The 21423-nt window shown below is 38.7% G+C and overlaps 1 protein-coding gene across 12 annotated transcripts in view; it reads left to right on the forward strand.

Annotated features, from left to right (window-relative positions):
- pard3bb (par-3 family cell polarity regulator beta b) overlaps window positions 1-21423 on the forward strand; it is a 207362-nt gene that overhangs the window by 50356 nt on the left and 135583 nt on the right. For all 12 annotated transcript variants that reach the window (XM_037108816.1, XM_037108815.1, XM_037108818.1 and 9 more), the window contains exons 6-10: window positions 5939-6009; window positions 12915-12998; window positions 14355-14480; window positions 18691-18949; window positions 20541-20649. In XM_037108816.1, coding sequence (XP_036964711.1) covers window positions 5939-6009; window positions 12915-12998; window positions 14355-14480; window positions 18691-18949; window positions 20541-20649 — 649 coding nt within the window. The remainder of the gene's footprint in view (window positions 1-5938; window positions 6010-12914; window positions 12999-14354; window positions 14481-18690; window positions 18950-20540; window positions 20650-21423) is intronic.

Here is a 21423-nt window from a genome sequence, read left to right on the forward strand (position 1 = left end):
TATAGGCGATGTAAAGAGGGGCTTCAGAGAGAGGGATGTAAACTTTGTACAAATAATATTTCATGTGACTACATTTGACAACAAAATGCTGGTTGTACTGTCTTGTTATCTATTTATTCAACCACACGGAGTCTAATTTAGCAGAAATCAAACCTGCATGCACTTGACACTAATGAATGTGGAATACCATCACTAATGTAGGTACTTTTCCTTGTGAAATTTAAGCCAAAGTTTAGGAATGTAGATCCTGTTGTGCTGAACCCACGTTCCACCACTTCTAACGTCTCAGCTCTGTTTTCACCGCTCCTGTGGCTGTTCCATATGAAATATGCCTTAGTCTCAATTACACAGTAGGCCTGTCCAGACTGTGCATGTCTGGGTGTTTATCTGATGCGCCTGCATGGTAGCATGCATATATGTGACCTAAACCACACCAGCTGTGGACTCAGTCTCTTTATTACACCTCATGCTAGCTTCCCAGATTTCCCTGTTGTTTCATTTTACCCGTGACGTCTACACTTTGATCAGAACAATAGCTCTCTAACTTACATTAGCCACACAATGTTATGTTAAATGGCTATCACAGTTGACTGAAACTTAAACCGTCATAGCTTTGTAATAAAATGGGTCAACTGTGTGTCCAGCATAGCAGTTAGGACATTGCTAACATTCAAGGAACAGAGGAGACCCAAAATTGAATAAACTATCTAGTTTCACATAACTCTGCTACCTTGGACTTTCAAATAGTCCTCAAAAGAAATGTGGAATGGTTATTGTCTGTCGAGACAAAGACCAAAGAATGTAAAAAGCAATTTCAAATTTCTGAAAACTTCTAACATCATGAGTGTCAACAATCTCCCTCAACCATTTGCGCCATCACATCCTTCTCTCTGCTTGATGCTCGTCAGCGCCTTGCATCTCTCCTCCGTCTATGCTTTTCTGTCTCACACCTACTGTTTCTGCAATAACTACCACCTGAGTGCTGAAGTGGTAAATGACTCTGTGACTCCTGTAAATACAGGAATTCTCTTTCTGTTTTTCTCTCTCCTCTTCATCATACATCATTTTCTCAGTCAGTGACAGTCATTTTTTGTGTTCTTCACTGTGGCTTGCTCATTCACACACACGGATACACACACACACACACACACACACACACACACACACACACACGCACACAGTCACTCACTCACTCACTCTCACACTCTGCTTGCTCATTGGTCTGTCTCTTCTCAACCAGCCAGGTTCAGATAGAGGTAATGGCTCCGGGTAATTGTTCAAATTGTCACTTGGCCTTTTGGTGAGAGCGATGAGGGGAAGACAGTACTCTTCTAGCAGTAATTCTCTGTCTTTCTTCTCTCTCTGTCTTTTCTCCTACTCTCTGTCCCCTCCCTTTATTTAATTTCAATCCAGAAAGATTTACTGGTGCAGCTCTTCCGTTCTAAAAGTCAGCCACAAATGAGTACAGTCATCCACAAAATGTGTCTCTCCCTCTGTAGCTTACAACACACACACACACACACACACACACACACACACACACACACACGCGCACACACACACTCACACACACAGGGTTGCAGGTTAATCACAATGCGCTAATCAGACTGGGAGTATTTGTTGTTGCCCAGAATGCTACTGGGGCTAATAAGGCAGTACAACGCTTATTTATCGCACTACACCTGGGTGTGTATGTGTGCGTGTGTGTGTCATGGCTCATGTGCAGTCTGCTTTTATCTTTGTCAGTGAGGCCATTTTGTATGCCTGTACATGTGTATTTGTGCAGCTTTTTATGTGAATGTGCTTGCTCTTTCGTGTTTGTATCTTTCCTTTTCCCTGTTTGTGCCTTACCCATGTCCTGTGTGTACAGTGAGAGAACTGAACTTACATCATTGAGACAGCCAAATTCATCTGACAACTATGTCATTACATAAAAGGAATTTACTATTGTGCTCATGATGTGGTGTTGTTTGATTTCTACTTAACTAATTCATCTGTTCACTCCAACTACATTGTTTGAACACAAAAATAGAACGTGGAGATAAATCATTATATATGTAATGTTATATATATCATTATAAATGTTATAAATGATAAATTGATAAACATTTTTGAATTAGGCACATTTATATTTCCATCAACCGGCAATTGGTTTGGAGCAAATAAACTAGTCCAAGAAAGGGTAGCTTCACCAGATTTTGGTAGAAGTATAGTAGAAGTAGAGGTTGCCTACTAGAAAGCCAGTTGTATACCAATGTCAGATAAACCTCACTTGTTTTGGCAGATTTTGTAAAGTTGAATATAGCTGCTGGACTGTGGACTTTGTTTGGATTTTACGCAGGCTGCGACTTGACGCACAAGTGTCTCAGTCCTCTCCGCTAACAGAGAACTACAGCTAAGATAAGGTTAGGAACAGAGTCTGCTCATGTAAACTAATGATCGGCTTCAAGGAATTTACAGAAGTTCCACAAAGCCCCTTTAAGTTTGTTACAGGTAAATAACAGATATTTGAACCCTGTAAAGAATTTGGACATTTTAGAGTGTTAGCTATTATCATTCCAATCGAATTGACCATATATATACAATAGAACGATCATTGCTTTTGTTTATGTCCCTATTTAGACCTCTGGCCATCTGACTAGTATTCATTGAAACCCACACTCTTTTCCATTCATCAGCTACATCCTCAAAGAGATATTTCAAGAAAGATTACCTTAGGTCTATCACTTTACTAAAGACACACACACACACACACACACACACACACACACACACACACAGGCAGATATACCCAAACTTTCTTACATGCATTACTAGTAATTTATCATACTCACTCCAGGGAACACTTAGCTTGATTGGTTATTCTGTAATTAGTAATAGCACTAATAGTTCACTGTTTTTATCCACTTTTAGCAATTATTAGATTGGACAGAGAAGACCCATTTATTATAAGCATAGTTGTTCAAGGTAGGATTATCCATCATTGAGTTAAAATGGAAATTCTGCTTCTCTGTTCTCCAGTTTTTGGAGGGCCACTAATGCTCACAAGTATCGATTAAACTGTCCGAGGTCGACAGACTAATGCATTATTATTTTCCCCTGCATTTATCCTCAATGTATTTGTAATAAATCTTTGTCATTTAAATGTGGGAAGTTTTCTCTATTAAATCATCCAGATTTAAATAATTGTTTCTGGTGAGCTTTTCCCTCTTATGCAGAAAACTTCTTGATGGTACTTTGTTTGTGGTACATTTAAATGCAGCATAATTATTAATTTCTAAAAGCATGTTTAGCTGACAGAGCTGATCAACGTTGAAACACATTTGTGTTTAAGAATTTTGCAGCAGCCTCAATTATCATTTTTTATAAAAGGTGCACAATGGTGCTAGTGTTGAAATAAAGGTTATAATGTAATTATGTGAAAATGACAGCCATAATTGCAGTATTTGAAATGTGTAATTGATGGTCACACGAGTAGGTTGACACGTTGCCAAGGAGATGAAAAAAAGGTTTTAGCTCTTTCAGGCAAAAACAATAAAGAGCAAGGAACTTACCATTCAGTGAATGTGTCTTTTGCCATAATTCTGTATCTTTGATATTATAAGGTTAATATGAACAATGAGATGCATTAATTCGTTCAGATTCATTTGCTTGTTCTAAATTACCCTTTGATAAGTGACATACGTTGCTGGCCTGTAATTAATATGCTGCTCTTCCAAAGAGAGGGAGACTATTTCTAGTAGCAGTTATTAAATGAGACGTACAATTAAGCACCAAAGACTTTCCAATTAATGTGCGAGTGGCTGTTGTTATGACAAAGAGGTTAGGATAATTAATGTTACCTGTCATCTTGCTGTAATTAAGCTCACATGTCAGCATCTGCAGCTAGGCCAGACTAATTGATTTCCAAGCTAACAAATCCCAAACATATGGTTACAGTGTCTGCAGTCTGTCATTCACTGTCGAGCCTCAGCTCACCTTCATCCCACTCCTCTTATAAGTCTGTCTCTGATTTTTTTTCATCCTTTTTGTTTTTTCACATCTTCAACCATCGTTTCTTGACCCTTCTCTGACATCTTGCCCACATTTTCTCTCTACATTATTCATCTGTGTTGCTCTCAGCTTCCTTGCTCTGACTTTCCTTCCCTCCGCCCTTCTCTGACAGGTGGCGTAGGTCAGATGGCAATAGGGTGAGAGGGCAAAGGTGAAAGGTCATGTTAAGAGTCCATTAGGGCCTACTATGAACATTGAGCCTTATTGACCTGTGTACATTTGTCTGCATCTGGTCACGCAAACACACACAAACTCAGAACATGCCTGAGCTCAGAAACCCAAATCTGAACATAAACATGCATACGCAGATAAGGCTTGGGCGATATGAAATTTTATATCACATCAATTGTCCCATCCAAATATTGCAACAGACAATATTATCACCTATCGGTTAGATAATATATATATTTTTGTGGTTTGATTCACACTTTATTTCATTTTATTTCTATTCTGTGTATGAGTAGTATGAACAGTCTCCATGATTTAGTTCTTGTCATAGTTCTCAGTCGTAGTTTGTAGTTTTAAAAAGTAAATCCACCAATTTTACACATTGAAATGCAAAAGTACTCAAAAAGAAGTATAGTAATTTGGTTCCAGAGATAGCTGAATGTAATTTGATAAATTGCCTCCAGTGCAGTCACTGTGGAAACTTGCATTGTGGGTAATGTAGGCCCTGTTTTTTTTTTTTGTTTGTTTTTTTTTTTGTTTGTTTTGTTTTGCTGTTACAATTTGTGAATAATGAGTAAATCGGTGTTACAGAAGTGCAATGCTAGACCAGTGGTGTATATTTCAAAACCTGGTGCCTACATTACCCACAATGCAACTCAAACACTGACAGTAAAATCAACATTTACAATGATGATGATGTGCTAAAAAATACAATGTAGATGTAGTCTTTTTGTATGTTAAAGTAATGATCAGGAACATGTTTTTTTTTCTTTTTCTAAAGGATAAAAGCTCTCCTCAATTATTTGCTTTGAAACTCGATAGCAAATACAACAGCAGCCGGCCTAAAGGGGACACCTTGAATCTCTGTAGACCAATTAAATTAATACTTCTTGGCTGTGTCTGAAAACTGAAAAAACTATGAACTAACTGTCTGAAAGCATTATAAGCTTATCAAGGATTCCTGATACAGTGTTAACTTTGTGGACTCACATATGTCGCAGTGGTAGGTTGTTGCAGAAGCATGTTTACTGTCATCCACTCAGGAATGCCGCTGTCACGTTTCGAGTATTAGATGATTCATCACCTCTATACCGTTGGGCATGTCACCTCGTCCCTGTGGAGCTCACCTCTCTGTCTTTAACACAAACGCACACACAGAAACACACTTCACACGAGCCATATGTCACTGTATAAAGTAATTATTACATCTCCCTTGGCTCACATTTACACTCTTCTTTCTCACACCTCTCCCTCTCTTTCTCTCTGTTCCCATGCCCATTGACAGTGTTATTTATTACTGCTTGACAACACTGTCTTCTTGCCTCACATATTAATTGCTATTTGTACATCATCCATCCATCAATTTAGCAGCTCCTCCACTTGTCACCTCACTCATCAATTCACTCATTCCCTTGATGTGTTCCCATGTCTTTTGACATTGATTGCTATGACATACATGTTGAGCTCAGGATTTCAGATTGAGCGTAGTTCTTTGAATCTACCACTAAGTTGCTCACTCATAGCCTTTTGTTAATTCACATTAACAATATACATTTCATTAAGCCTGTCCTTTTTTCTTCTGTCCATCCTTTAGAATCTCCACTTCTTGACAGCGTGAAAGTGCTGTTGGAGCTTTTTGTTCTGCTCCTTTTATCGTCTCTCCTCCAAGTGCCACTCACCGACTAACAGGAAGTTGTTCTGTGTGTTTTCTCCGCAGGCAGCCAGTCCCGCTGTGGCGAGGCCAGCAGGGGTAGACCTAACCCAAATCAAACACACCTTCGCTGGCAGGTCAGTTTGTTTGTGTGTTTGTGTATGACTGTAAGTCTTCCGCTGCAGGCCATCTTATGTATTTTATGAAATTGTGCATGCATGTGTTTGTCTTAGTTCATGTTTATTGATGTTCTTGTGTCCTACTTTCCCTTCATTAAAAGTCGGATTCTAATTCAGATGAAGGCCCTTACAGATATAGTTAGTTTAAAGTAGCTCCATCATTAGCCCAGTACAAAAGACAGCCAGAACGCGGTCACGGTCACACACACACAACCATACACACATACGCACCCATGTGTCGACCGCCATACACACATGGCCTCAAAAATAAACGGCTTTAAACACGCTTGCATCGCTTCTTCATCTTTTTTTCACAGCCAAACCCAACTGAACGCACAACACACATGCATACGCTAATGAGCTCTGCTTAATTAAGTGTTAGGGCTGCTGCATGCCCATCTCTCCTTTGGGGCCGTTAAGCATGCGTGTGTATACTTATTTTTTCACTCCGTGGGGCTGGGGGCTCATGCATTGTAACAGAGCAAGGACATACAGTTATCATACATGTTACAAACATGCAGAACAATATGCTAGGCTCCTCTGATAGTGGGTATGAATAAACAGAGTAGGGCATTACATCTGCTGCTTCTGTGATCAATCTATTAACAATCCTTTTTCCATGTGAGCATAGTCCTAATTGAGATTTAGACACCTCCTAGAAAATAATTACACATCCAAATTATAGATGAGAACGTAAAAGAAAAGTAAAAGTGAAAGAAAGAAACTGCCCTCACCTGATACAGACATTAAAACTGTAGTAATGCAACAGCTACACATGCACCCAGTGTTTCCAGGCTGTTAGGGTTGCAGCGGTATACTGGGACACAAAACGTGACGACTATAACATTGTGTATATTTTCTGCCTTATTAAACTCTACCGTGTTAGTGTTCTTAAAAAAAATAATGGTAGGATTTTGTGGAATTATAATAGGCGATGGTTTTTGCCCTGCTCGCCATAGCCAAGAAAATGCTTTAGAATTATAATAACTGTGGTTTGACCCCTTGAGTATTTTGGCCCAACCACCCTGATTATTCCATCAGTAGCCTTTGTGCAATTAAAAGCAACTAAATATAATTTAGATTTTCATTTATTTTTGTTTGTTCACTTGATTGTCCCTGACAAAATATTAACAATACAAATCAAAGGAAACCAAGGAAGTGAATGGGGGTCCATTGTGAATTTAACATTTCAATTTAAAGTGGCTTACATCATGTTACATCATTGATCAATGAGCTGCTCTGTCCGACAACACTGACCTCTGTTAATGGACCGTGTATTACTTCTGAAATCAACAGGTCAGTCTGGTTGTGTAATTAACCCGCAGTTAAATCATAAATACTGAAGCAAAAATAATGTGTAGTTAACCTGTAAAGAGGACATTTTAGGAAAGAGAGCTATGAGAGAGCTCTGTGCAGAGAATAATGTGTGACCTCCGCCTGAGCTGTTTTAGCCTCTCCCCATGGCAACCAGCTGCACCCACAGAGCACAGACTGAGATTAGATCACACGCACACACAAACACGTACACGGATAAACTCATGTATTCTCAAGTTCATTGTGCACTTCATACAGATGCTCTTCATGCAAGGTCTGAGCGATAATTGTCATTTTGTTGTCTTTATAATGAGTTATCTCTGATCAAATTATGACGTGGAGTCTCGAGAAAAGATATTCTGATAAGAATAAGTAAATGTGAACAAAGACAGTGAATCAACAACAATGTTTGATTATTTTTAGTTGAGAGGTTGAGTTAAATTCATCGCAGTGAATATGTTTTGCACACATGCACACACACTTGCGCACACACAAGCCATCTCAGCTGTGAGTAATGTAAAAGTGATGTAATGGTTTTTGTGGTCGCCGGGGAAACGATCCTTGAAATTGCAAAAAAGTCCAAAATGAGCAGAGAAACGCAGCCATAAATATTGGAACAGTAAAGCAAACGTTAAGTGTGTGTGTGTGTGTGTGTGTGTGTGTGTGTGTGTGTGTGTGTGTGTGTGTGTGTATGTTTTGATGCAAGTCGTGGCTCTCTTTGTGTCTGTCTTTTTGAACCTTTGATTGTGAAGCTATACCTATAAATACAGTAATGGCTCGTCATAACTTTAACCACACAGCACGGTCACTGGAAACTCATTACCTTCGAATCAAAATGTGCTTTTTACACAGGCAAACAGATTTACTGTAAATTGGTTTATTGAAATAACTTGGCAGGTGTATTATATTTCTATGTGAAATAAGGCACTGTGTTGGAGGTGTTTTAGAAGCTACTGTTAGGTGTGAAAAGGTAAATAGGTTCCACAGGATGCACAGGACGAACTGGAGGGGAAATGGGTTTTCCAATGTTAACAGAGTCTATTCGTATGTTTTTATGGGACCTAACACTGCTATTCATCAATAGTGAGGATCCCTGTTGTGATCGTTTTGAGATACTCCAGTCTGGATCCATTCATCTCTCCCTCTCCTGCTCTTCTCTTTTGTTTCTTCCCCTTTAGTTTTTGCCTATGTTCCTCTTGATCTCTCTATTTGTACTTCTCCAACCTCATGAAGTGTCTTTATTCATATTTACAGTCATATTAACATAATGCAGCACTTGCACAATTTCCAATTGTAACCAAGATACTCTTTATACCTCAGCTTTTTAAAAATAATTTCCCAGTCTGGGATCATTAAAGTAATTCTATTCTATTCTATTCTTTTTACATAGGAAACACTGATGCTGTCTGCATATGTCGAAATGAATAAGATGATGTAATGATTCAAAAAATCATCTATTTATTAAAACAACGCTGTAGTTAAAGAACAAGAAAGGAATGACAGACCTATGCACTTTAACAAAGGAATATTGGAAGATAAAATAAATGTTATTCCCATAATTCCTTGTGCAGTCATGTGAGCAAACTAACCAAATGCAGAAGAATGTATGGCACTCATCCATAACGGCGATACTCATCAGCTAACTACCTATTACTGAATGACATTGGCCAGTTAGCTGTATTATTTTCCCAAGTGCATCACACAAGCCACAATGGATTGTTTTGTAACTTATCAAACAAGAGACTCCACCAAACTCTCCATCTCAGAAAGCTCTGGAGAAATTGCTAAGAGGTGCCTGACATTAGTTGTGCTACACCAGCTGTTGACTTTTTCATGTTTGGCACTATAAGCCACCTTACTAATTTTAGTAGGCCCAGTTGAACATAATTGTATTCAGTATATGTAGTAGGGGGTCCCTGCTGCGTCTCTTCATCAGCTAAGGGGTCCTTGGTCTACAAACATTGAAGACTCCTGATTAAGTGTGTTGTACTTTCATATGTTAATGTGTATACTCGTGTATTTACATACATTAACCTTTAGCAGTATTAAACATTTTTTGCTGGTTTGGTTACACTTTACTTTCAACATCTGTCTACTTTGAATGAGAAAAAAAGAGACAGAAAGGGAGGTGATAACTAAGAAGAGGGTGAAATGTAGTGAGGGGAAGAGAGTGGTTTGGTAATGCACATCCTCCTTTTTTTTTGTTATTTCTCCTCTGTGTTTCTGTCTTTCATAGTGAGGATCAGTGAAGTGGCAGGTGGATAAAGAGAACACCTGCTCTCTTCATCTCTCTCTGCTTCTCTCTCCCACTCTGTGAGTTTGGCTCTTTTTCTCCATCTCTTGTTCTCTCATTGCGCTCGCTCTCTCTTTTCTCAAGTCTCACCCATTTTGTCTCTCTCTCACCCCCCACTTCAGTTTTTAGCAGTGATGCAGCCTGTCAAACATCTCACACAAAAAAAATCAAAAAAGGAAACGCAAATGGATCTCAAGTGCTTGTGTGCTTTCTGTGTGTGTGTGTGAGAGAGAGAGTGTGAGTGTGTTTGTGTGTTCTACTGGGAGTGTTAGAGATCAGAGGCACAGCAGCAGGAAGGGATAGAGGGAGGGGTGGATGTTATTTTTCCTCTCATATTAATGCTATTCATTAGCCTTGTCTAATTAATTCAGTGCCTCCTCCTCCCTTCATTTCACTATTTCTTCCTTCCAGAGCTCCCTTGCTTCCTACCTTTTTATTCCTTTCTCTTTCTTCCTGATTTAATCTTTCCTTCTTTGGGTTTCTCTCTTTATCAGTTTTTTCTGCTCTCCTGTTTTTCGACGTGAAAAAGTGGCAGATTGAAACGCTCTTCTCATCGCTTCTTACAGATCTGATGTAATCTTCCCCAAATTAATACATGGGACACACTATCCATCATGTTTTCTATTGTTTTTCACCATTTGAGGCTCGACTGACCTCCCCCACCTTCTGCTTATCTCGATGAACCAACTCCAAAGAAGTGGTAATGTTTCCTTGAAATTCCTCACGATAAATGAATGGAAACCCCATCGATGTTCCTCTGGCTGTTAGTTGTTCTCAACCATTAGGACCAAATGCTTTGGCATAAAACCAGAACTAATGAAATTAACCTTGTCTATACTTTGCATCGACTGCTTCTTGGCAAATGTTGCCATTCTTACACACTAAACTAAGATGCTGAATATTATTAAAAAGGATAAACATTTCCCACTTTAGCATCAGTGTTAACATTTAGCTCTTAGCAATGCTCTGGGCTGAAAGTGTATCCATATAGTCTATAAACTGCACTATACTAATATTTCTTAAAAGTCAACATACTTAATTATTCATACTAACAGGAAACAAAAATTAGAAATTCTCCCGTTTCTCTTTTTCGAACTTAAAGAAAGGTAAGTAAATGTAATTCTAAGGTAAAGGTTAAGGTTACTTATTGTGTCCCAAGGGAGAAACTTTTCTTGGTGTAAGGGAGCTGTTCATCAGACTAGACATTACAATAAAAGCACATGAGAGCACATGGGCAAAGATGGCCAGAGATATTAAAAAAAAAAAAAAAAAAAAAAAAAAAAAAAAGCAAGTCAAAACACATTGTTAAAATGCAAAAACTACTTGTCAGACATCTTTATACATTAATTACACTCAACGCAACTCACTTCAAATGCTTACAAAACAATAGGTGGAACCTGCACTTAACTTGAACTTAAGTCTGAATTCTGCCTGCTCTCCAGGACCTGTACATCAATACATTTAATTAACAGAGGGACTGATCAATGTTTTTAACATGTGCCTCTGAAGGGCACAGAATTCATTAGAATATACAGTACTCAGAGTTCAACACATTGAATATACAGTACTCGGAGTTCAACACATTGAATATACAGCACTCAGAGTTCAACACATTGACAGGACCATGGAATTGGGGCACCATTTTAGTCATTTTTTTTTCACCTAACTCCATTCTTTTATCCCTCCATCTCTTCTTATAATGTCTTTCTCTTCTCTTTCCATTCCAGCTTTCCTACCATTAATCCCCTCCCCTGCTTTCCACCTTCCTCCCCATATCCTTCCCCATACTTTTTACCCTCCCTCTGTCCTTGCCTTCCTCTCTCTCTCCCCTTGTCTTGTGGTCCCTTGTTTCCCACTGTCTGGATTAACTCAAATGTGCTGAGTGACGATGAGACAGCACCATTTTTTGTGTATGTGTGAGAGTGTGCTTGTGAGGGAGAGAGAGAGAGACAGTGACAAAGAGAGATGAAGAACTTGTTTTTGCACTTTGCATCTCTCCCCTGTTGCCACCCACCATCATCAACAACCACCCTCTCTCTGGAGTTTATCAGCATCTGTACCGCTATCAGTTCATGGGGGTTTAGGGATGGATGGTTGGTCCAGAGAGAGAGGAAGACAAAACGAGCAGACAGAGAGAGAGCGAGAGGAGGGTGAAATGAAAGCGTACAAAACTAAGTTCAGACAAACTCACTCACAGAACACACACACATACACAGAGCAGGGAGAAGGTCAGGGGAGGATTAATGGCTGTGCTCTGATAGATAAACTAATCAAACAAACAAAGACTTCAACACGCACACACATTAAAAACACAGACAGAATGTAAATCAGACACACATTTTAATAATCCAAACTAGACTGAGTCATTGAGAAACTGAAAGAGAGGAAGAAACCCGTATAGATGAACGGCACAAATATGTTTTGGCACACACACACACACACACACACACACACACACACACACACACACACACACACACACACACACACACACACACACACACACACACACACACACAGGGAGCAGTCTGTAGTTTTGTTGACTTTGAATAGAGTGTCAGTATTCCCTTCTCTAAGGGTCGCCTTCACAGTCATGGATTAAGTCCTTGACAAAAACATATTTAGCACAATGAATGCATTCCTGAAAAGTGATGTGTCAATCTAGGAGGGTGCTTTTCAAATTTTTCCTCAGGAGAGGCACACTTTTGAATTTTGGTTCCCACAGCACCTTGCCTATACATTTTTTCTTTCCTCACGTTGTCTGTGCATTAGTTTTCTGTCTTGTTCATGTGTGTATATGCAAGGTTCGATTGGACGTCTTTATGTTCATATTGTTTGTTTTCCAGTTAATGATAGCTTGTGTGATACTTTTGTCTCTGGCTGGTCAAGTGTTGCATCTAGGATTCAACATTTTTAAAGTGGGGATGTTTATAGTCACTCTTTCTGCTGCCCTTTATTTTAGTTATAAGTATTATGAATTCATTGGTAAGATTAATGAGTAGTAAGCAGTAACTGGATCTTTACAAATGCTGGTGCTGCATTTATGTAAGAATAACTTATATAACTTGTTTAGAACTGTTCATTAATGATTAATAAAGTCTTAAAAGCATAATTATAAACATTTATAAATCCTTGATAAGAGCAGTTTCATCATGAAGTGGTACCAATTTGTACTATCCAAATATAACTTATCATCTTTTTTTTCTTCCTACTGGTTTGTTTGTGTTTATTTATGTGTGTGTGTGTTTAATTGTAGCCTGACGAGAACAGTGGAGATTGCGGGAGAGGACAGTCCTCTGGGAATCCACGTGGTCCCTTACTGCTCATCACTCAGTGGACGGTGAGTTTTGTGCACGCAGACAAACACACACTCACCCAAAATACCTGTCTGTGTGAGCCAGTGAATGATTGTGACTAAGTGCATTTACTCAAACACTGTGCTCACGTTTGCTTTTGAGGTTTACGTGAGTATTTCCTTTATAAGTAATTTCTTTTACTGGCAAATTGGATCAAAAGATTTGCTGAACATCAGATCTGATAATTGGCCAGGTGGCGAGTCAACCCATAGTGTAAGTGTATAAACATGTAAATAGGCATTTAAATGTATGTAAAGTTGACTCTTGCTTGTACTTTTGGTACTTCACATTACATTCAGTATCAGATATTTACTTGAACACTGTCTATATGGCTGACTTTGACTTTTACCAAGGTAATGTTTTGACATGATATGTTTACTTAACTCAGGTTAGACTATAAGTTACTTTTTACGACACTTGTATCCACCCAAATCCTTTAACCTTAGAAAGTATTGACCCTCCTGGAGTAATCCAGATATGCTCTTAAATTCTGGCCTGGCACGCCTGGCACAAACATTCACAAACATACTCACAAACACACGATGGGAAAACGATAAAAAAGAATAATTGTACAGCTTTGGGTTTTCTTTGGGTGTGTGACAGTCGGACAGTGGATGGGGATTTCCTAAAGGAAACGCAGGATGAGTTTTTATGACTGTTCTCACGACTCACCTGACCTTGCTAATCTCCTCCTTGAATTCCTCTCCGTGTTTGTGTCTGTCTTCTCTTTTCCCTCTCTTCCCTGTCTTCCTGTCCTTTCCTGAGCACCTCCTCCATCTCTTTCCACCATTTACCAGCATCCCTTTCACCTCTTAACCTAGTTTCATCCTTTTGCAGCTGACATCTTTTGTGTGTCAGTGTCCTTGCCTCCTCTTTGTTAAGCTGTGTGTTGAGGACAGATGGTACTGACATTGTCTTTTTTGCTCATTCTTACCATCTCACTGTCTTTAAATTTGAAAGCCTTTATATGTGTGTCATCATCACATGTTTTTCTACATGTCTGCTCCCCTTTACATCTTCTTTTTGCTTGTCCTTATATGTTAAGTTGTCTGTTGCTCTACTTCTCTGTATTGTTATTTACAAGTGCAACCATAGTGCTCCCAGGTTGGCTTTTATCAGGCAAAGGTGGATCATATAAGCACTGATGGAAATCCACAGTGGGACACAGATAGACAGTAAGGAGGTACAGTATGTCTGACATAGCCGTGTCTAAGTGAAACATATGGATGCTCTGTGGGATACACCATCCGGCATTTCAGTCTCTTGGGGAACACACTGAGAGTCACTCAGTGATAGGAACATGCCTTAATCCTTCCTCTCCTTGCTCACTCTCCTGTCAGGGCCCTCGGTCTGTACATTCGAGGAGTGGAGGAGGAGAGTCGCTCCCGGAAGGAGGGCTTGTTCCAAGAAGATGAGTGCATCGTCATGATCAACAACACTGAACTCATGGACAAGACATTTAGCCAGTGAGTGAATCTCTGTTTGTGTGTGTCGACTCTCAGGCGTCAGATCATTCCTCTGAGATCAGTTTAATAGCTGCAAAAGCACATCCCATATTAGAGGATATTAGAGAGCAAAAATAAATGTGGCTGTCTCTACAATATTTAATGTAACATGTTACAGTGTGATGCTTGTATTCTCACGTTTTGCTTTTCTGATGAATATGAATATATTGCATATACATAGTGCAAATTGGAAGAGGCGTGAGTGCAGATAAAACACAGATTCATAAAAAGCTGGGATACTGTGTCAGGCGTAAATGAAAACAGAATACATTGTGGGAAAAATAACTTTGTTTGGTATTAAACCAAAAATGTATAAAGCAGTTAGTATAGTATCAGGGTGGAAATAGCAATAAAAGTTACAATAGTGTAATGTGCAGTAGCAGTATTGCAAAAAAAAAGAAAAAGGAAAACTTTTTTGATAAAAAATGTGTCCTTTACATAAAAGCGAATGACAATAGAAAGTCTGTTGTAGTCTATATGTATATCGGTAGAAGTGTTTCATGTCTTAGACCACTTGAAGTCAGGTCTTGTCTGTATTTTCTTCCCCTTTCCTTGGTGGATTTGCTCCTGTGTGTCTTGTTTCTCTTTCCATTGTCAGAGGGCTTATATCACTGTTGCACTGCCATCATAGAGAAGAGCAGAAAAGACACTTGGCAGATGTTTGGAGAGCGTTGCTTCCAAATTCATCTATGTTTGTGTCTGAGCGTCTCTGCTACAGCTGGCCTTTGAGTTTCTCCGTAGAATTTGTTTACTGTACCGCCGAAGCAGCAGAGAAGAAGCACATTAAACACAAGAATTTGGGGACGTAACGCGATTATGGAGCATTAAAATGACAAAAGACACACCTGTAAAAACCATTGCAACAGATTACATGGGCTGATTTGGATGTTGTAATGATTACAGTGACTATACAGTCTGCACAGTGGTCCTTGTCCAGCGTTCAGTGTGGTAATGAGATTATAAGAGAGGTATTTTATGCTGCACTGTAGGTAAATGGATTATCACTGGAGGGGGGCTTGCACCTATTGTTCAAAGACATGTGTATAGTCCTGTGTGCACTCAGTCACACACACACGCACACACACACACAGTTTTCAACCCATACACACTGAACTTAAAAAACAAACAGCATATCCATATGCATGTAAACAAACACAGACATATGTCAGTATGAATAAAACAAGCTAGTCTTCAATCTTGCCTAAAGCCATTTCTTAACATTGACAGGCTTGAGTGTGATCGCATGCACACACACACACACACACACACACACACACACACACACACACACACACACACACACACACACACACACACACACACACACACACACACACACACACACACACGCGCACACTCTTGCCAGTATTGTTCTGTCATGGCAGGTGTATTGAGATGTGTAGCTTGGTCCAGTGAAATATGTGTAAGTAGGCCACTGAAAGTCCACTGATCCTTGTGAGTGCCTCGCACAAAATCCCCCACAAACACACACGCACACACACAAACACTTACACACCTCTATTGTCCTGGCTTGGCAGCTGTATTGAGGTAGCCTGCTTAATTAGAATATCTCTTTTACACAAATGTGCCTGCACACGTTGTCCAATCAGGAACAATAATGATATCATCTGTGCACAATGGTCCCTGTACAGACATCAACACACACGGCTTTCACATCTTGTTTCATTGTCCTGTATTGTGGTCTTAATACAATAGAAATCACCACAAGTGTCATGCAGCAAGGTGTGACACAAGGACTCGCTAAGACTGCCTTGTGTGCTTAACGGTTTGAATATGCAAATCCTTTCTGAGTAGAATGAATGAAGAGCTGGCCGCACACATTCACACTTACTTTCAAACTCTTCTTACTTAGTGCATCATTCACAGAAGTTGGTGCAGCACAATATAAATGGGTCTCTTAGTACTTTAAGATTGCTGACAGGTGTAAGTGGTACAATTATTTTTATTCTTTTTGGCAACAGATTTGTAAGTTTTACCCGAGAATTCATAATTTGCACAAAATATTCACTTAATTTGCTTCCAGAGTTTGGTGCATGAAATTACAAGCCTCTCTTACTTCCACCTCCTAGATGACTTTCAGGTACATTTAATTGGCCACTAAGCCTCATGCTAAAGAAAGACTCAGTGGTTAAATATTTAATACATAGATACACCCACACATTGAATTGATTGTATAAGTACGGTATTCATACTTAAGCGCAGTTGCTATCCTCTTGTGATTAATGAAATAATTGGATAAAAGGGAAAGTTCCCCACAGCGCCAAATTATCACCAGCATCATGCCCGCAATCGTTTCTCTTATATTTAATACAACATTAAAGTATTACTATTGCATACCTAATGTATTAAAATGTGTATATACTTTATACACAACTCTAAACACAGTCTCTCATTACTGAAACATTATCATCATTGTGCATCTAATAATAATCTAGCCGGGAAAATAATAGGAGCGTAACCCAATAAAATTAAAATAAACTTGATTTTCTCTGTCGGTTATCTGAGGTGAATGATGGTGTGCACCGATCGCCCCTGACACAATGGTCCCTCTAATTTACTTAGCATAATCTGATATGAACTAATTCTCTGCAAAAATTGTCTCTTTTGGAGATCATGAGATTATAATGGCCTGCCACACAGGTGTCATGGTTCTCTGTTGCATCTCCTGCTCTGTCTTTCTTTCAGTTTATGCTGATAAATGAACAGCAACAGCAAAACACAAGTAGCCACTGATAAATTGAGAAATCACTGAAATACACAGACTTATACAGATTTAAGTGAAAATGTACAATATAATGTATCTTAGATGGTAATCAACAGTGGTTAACAAATGATTACACAACTTGACATTATCAATCAAGAAAAAATTTGAAATTACAATGCTTCATGCTGGCCACTAGTGAGCTGTGTAGGCTAACATTAGCAACCTGTGCATCTTTCCTACCTGTCTGCACTGATATAAGAGGAGCTGTACCAACTTCAGTAACCACTCAAATGGATTTGAGTTCATTTTCAGGCATCATGCACCGTCAGAAGGGGGGATGCAACATTGAAAAAACTTCAAAATGTTGAACTATCGTGAGATAACAATGTAATGTTAGCTAACTAAGTAGTTAGTTGTCAAGACATCAGCAGTTTAGTAACAAGTTGTTTCATACTTGTAATAAATAAAAGGACTGTAATACATTTAAACAACCATAGTTTTCACAAGACTCCGTTTTAAGTGCCACTAGACATGAACACACAAAATGTATAGTATGTATTAGGATTGTATTATGTATTAGGATTAGGACTTAATTATGTGATTCCACTGAAATGTATCTTGCATCACAATGATCACTGCAAACACATTATTGACTTCAGACATTAGGAATAAATGCCTACAGTACTGTCAGTTTCATTGCCTGAGTTCACATTTGCTGCTTGGTCTTCACAGGTAAAAAATATCTAAAAGAAAGAGATTACAGAACCCCAAATTAAAGTTCTGGTACACTGTGAAAACAACATTTTATCACAAGATTTATATAGGTTAGATGAAGTCGTCTGTTTGGTTCCGGCCTCTGAAATGTTAACATTTTCTAATCATCTAGTTTCATTTGAATGTAAATTCAAAATGGGAGTCTTGTATGTTTAATCATTTCTGTCATTTAAGAGACTATATAATTAGTTGGGTTCCTTAAAAAACAAAGTTTCCAATTAAAACAGTTGTTAGCTACTGCAGGACTCATCAGTTTTGGAATTGACGATCACTTAGAATCAGTTTAGTTAAGATATATGAGCCTAAGATTTGCTACGGTGTATTACAGGTTTTTAAATTCTTACAACTCATTTATAATAATTAGAAACTGGTTGAAACTCTTCCAGTTTGTCATCTGTAATCAGATTTATAATCTCATTGTTTTTTTTCTCCTAATTGAGTTATATGTCCTTTGATAATTACTTTTCTTGTCAGATATTAATAACTGCACACCATTTATAATTGTGATTAATGGAGGGATTAGTTTTAATGATAAATGCACTATGTGGTGCCTAAAATTCCACCCACTTGTTAGAAAAATAACATTTTCTCTACTCTCTGTTATTTGGACCAATAACTCACCCCACTTTCTCCCTCTGTCTTTTCTCTTCTTACCTCTCCTCGTCCTCCCAGAGCCCAGGAAGTGTTCCGTCAGGCAATGCGTTTCCCACTTGTCCGTTTGGAAGTAGTTCCCTCCTCCAACAGAGAACGCTACGAGAAGAGTTTGATTGGTCAGCTGTTTGGCAACGGTGCCGGTCCCGACAGCAGCCCCAGAGTTGCCAAATCCAAAGAGCCCCCTCCGCCTGTCAAAGCCAAACCCGTGTTTAAGCCTTCAGAGAATCCAGCCACGCGATTGGCAGAGGAAGCTGTCTCTATGGAAGCTGCTGTTAGCGTAAGTTGCTCTGCTTCAAGTTTAAACATCTTGAGATTGTTAACTTTCTGAGTTTTAAAATCTCACTTAGTTTATATAAACATCCAGTTTCGGTTCTTTATTACATTAATTTGCAACAGCAAGAAAACAGCTTCCTGAACAACTTTATTGATCACCATATAAACTTATAAACTTATATAAACTAATACCTCCTTCCTCCAGCATTCAGAGGTGTTAATTAACAGAATTTTTAAATTATTAAATGTCATTAATTTAGTTTATGGCAATTAATCTCGGTCTGTACATACTCTACACATACTCTAAGCATACTGTGTCCATATATTTTTTTTGCTTCTTTTATGACTTATTGCAGCCCACGCTATTTTAACTTGGTCCCTGCTTCTGTCCTAGAACTATCAAATCTTTCTATTTCAAACACATGTATTGTGTCGTCAACATCACCATGGTGACATGGATGACATTTGAAAAACAGCTGGCATAGAGATAACAGTTACTTAGCAACAGCTGATTATCATCTTATTTTAACCCCCCCCCCCCCCAAATAAATAAATGAGTTTATCTTTGGCTCTGTAATACAGTTTCTGGAGCACTATTTCATTAACTTTTAGCAAAGCCTTCACGTTATTTTCCCTACATTGTAGTACACATTGTCCAGGTTTTTTTTTTTTATACACTTTATCCGATACTTCCTTTTCGCTTTTAATGAAGTGTGTTTGGATCATTTTCAAACACCCTGAACATTTCCGACTATAACAAATTAAAAGCTTGTTAAGAAAACATTCTATAAGCAAAACTTAATAAGTTGAAGTCATTGACAGTGACTCATAGGTTTTTAAATATCACCTCAGTGTAAGATTTTTAAATTATGTTTTAATAAGGATGCCGAACCAGTCGTGATGGGTAATTTTACTTGGAGATGGTATGTGTTCACATGGCAACATGCATTGCATTTAGTGGGCCCAAATTAAAGGTTATTATAGGTTATTATAGTTGAAATAGACAGTGATTCTTATAACTTCTCCATAGAACCAGTGGTTCCTGGACAGTGACATGTAGCCAGCAATTAGGCTTCCTGACATTTACATGTGCCTGATAGGTCAGATTCCTTGTTGAATCCATTTGTACAGTCAATGTCTAAACAGTTGTTTTCACTTTAATTCTGTTTTTTTTTGCCTTTTAGTGAAAGATCTTTAGTCTCCCTGATTTTTAGTTAAGATCAAGCTCACATTCAGTGTCTGTACGATCTGCTTCCCCAAATGGCCCTTTCAATCACCATTATGTCTGATAAAACTCAGGATAGACAGACATGGCCAGAACAAGCTTCCCCACCATATTTTTGGTTACCAGGATGATAGATAACAAGTCCCACCTAAGTTATTATATGATTGGTTGCCTGAAAAGCCGTGACATTGATGATCCCAGTGGCTTTCTGAAATGTTGAAAGAGCTAAAACCGCTTGGAGCAGCTGCGCAATAAACGTGAAGCGCCCTGAAAAAAAGATGTTGGCTGCAGTGCTTTTCTCTTGGCGGTAGCACGCTGCTGCTTGAACTTATGACAAGATTTATTTAAATGCTCTGCATTCTCCACCTAGACACCCAAGGGAAGAAGTGAGAGTCCCCTTCTGAAGAAAAGTCCAGGCCTCTCCAGCTTGGTGGCCAATAAGAAAGGAGGACGGAGGCTAAGAATCGATCTAAAGAAAGGTGAGGAACAACTGGCTACAGAACAGAGACTCATAGAGTCAGTCGATTTCTTAGAGGTCTCAGATCAGAATTGGTCTGCAAATGTTACTTACCCTAACCATACTTCACTGACAAGTGGAAATATTTCAGAAGATTCCTGATCTTTTGATCCAATATGTCCTTTGAATTCATTGTTCATTTTTAACACTTGAACATTTTTTGTATGATGACTGTTTTGGAGCCATTTTGATTTCTTATAGGTTGTCCAGAATGCCCTGTCAAACTGTTAATACTTTAAATTCAAATGCTCAGAGTGTAAATTAGATCAACACTCTTGTTTTTATAGATCAGGTATAGCTGAAAAGATTTCTAGAGTCACATTTGTTGTAATTTTTAAAGATATATTTGCCAATCTTTAGCTCTTCTCTCAGTGTAATTTTCAAGTATAAATTATTAATCCTCTTCATTTCTTTTCAATTTTCTAAATGTATAATATTGACTCCCTTTATTTCTCCTGCTTTTTGCCTAGTATTGTGCTCATTTTTATAAAGCTTCCTTTCTCTGTTCCTTGGCTGCCTCTCCTTCCTCACACCCTTCCTCTCTCCATCTTCCTGATTCCCTCTCTTCAGGGTCTATTAAGTCTTTATTGATCTGTTCATTTCTGCTGATATGAATTCATACTGGACCAAACTGCTGACTTGGCTCTGCTAAAGAGACCAGACTAAATGAAGTCTATAAAACACACAGCTAGCCTCTCTGTCTGTGTGTGGTCCGGTTTTGTTCATGCATGCGTGT

Source organism: Acanthopagrus latus, chromosome 9, assembly GCF_904848185.1.
Source record: "Acanthopagrus latus isolate v.2019 chromosome 9, fAcaLat1.1, whole genome shotgun sequence".
NCBI classification, from domain to species: Eukaryota; Metazoa; Chordata; class Actinopteri; order Spariformes; family Sparidae; genus Acanthopagrus; species Acanthopagrus latus.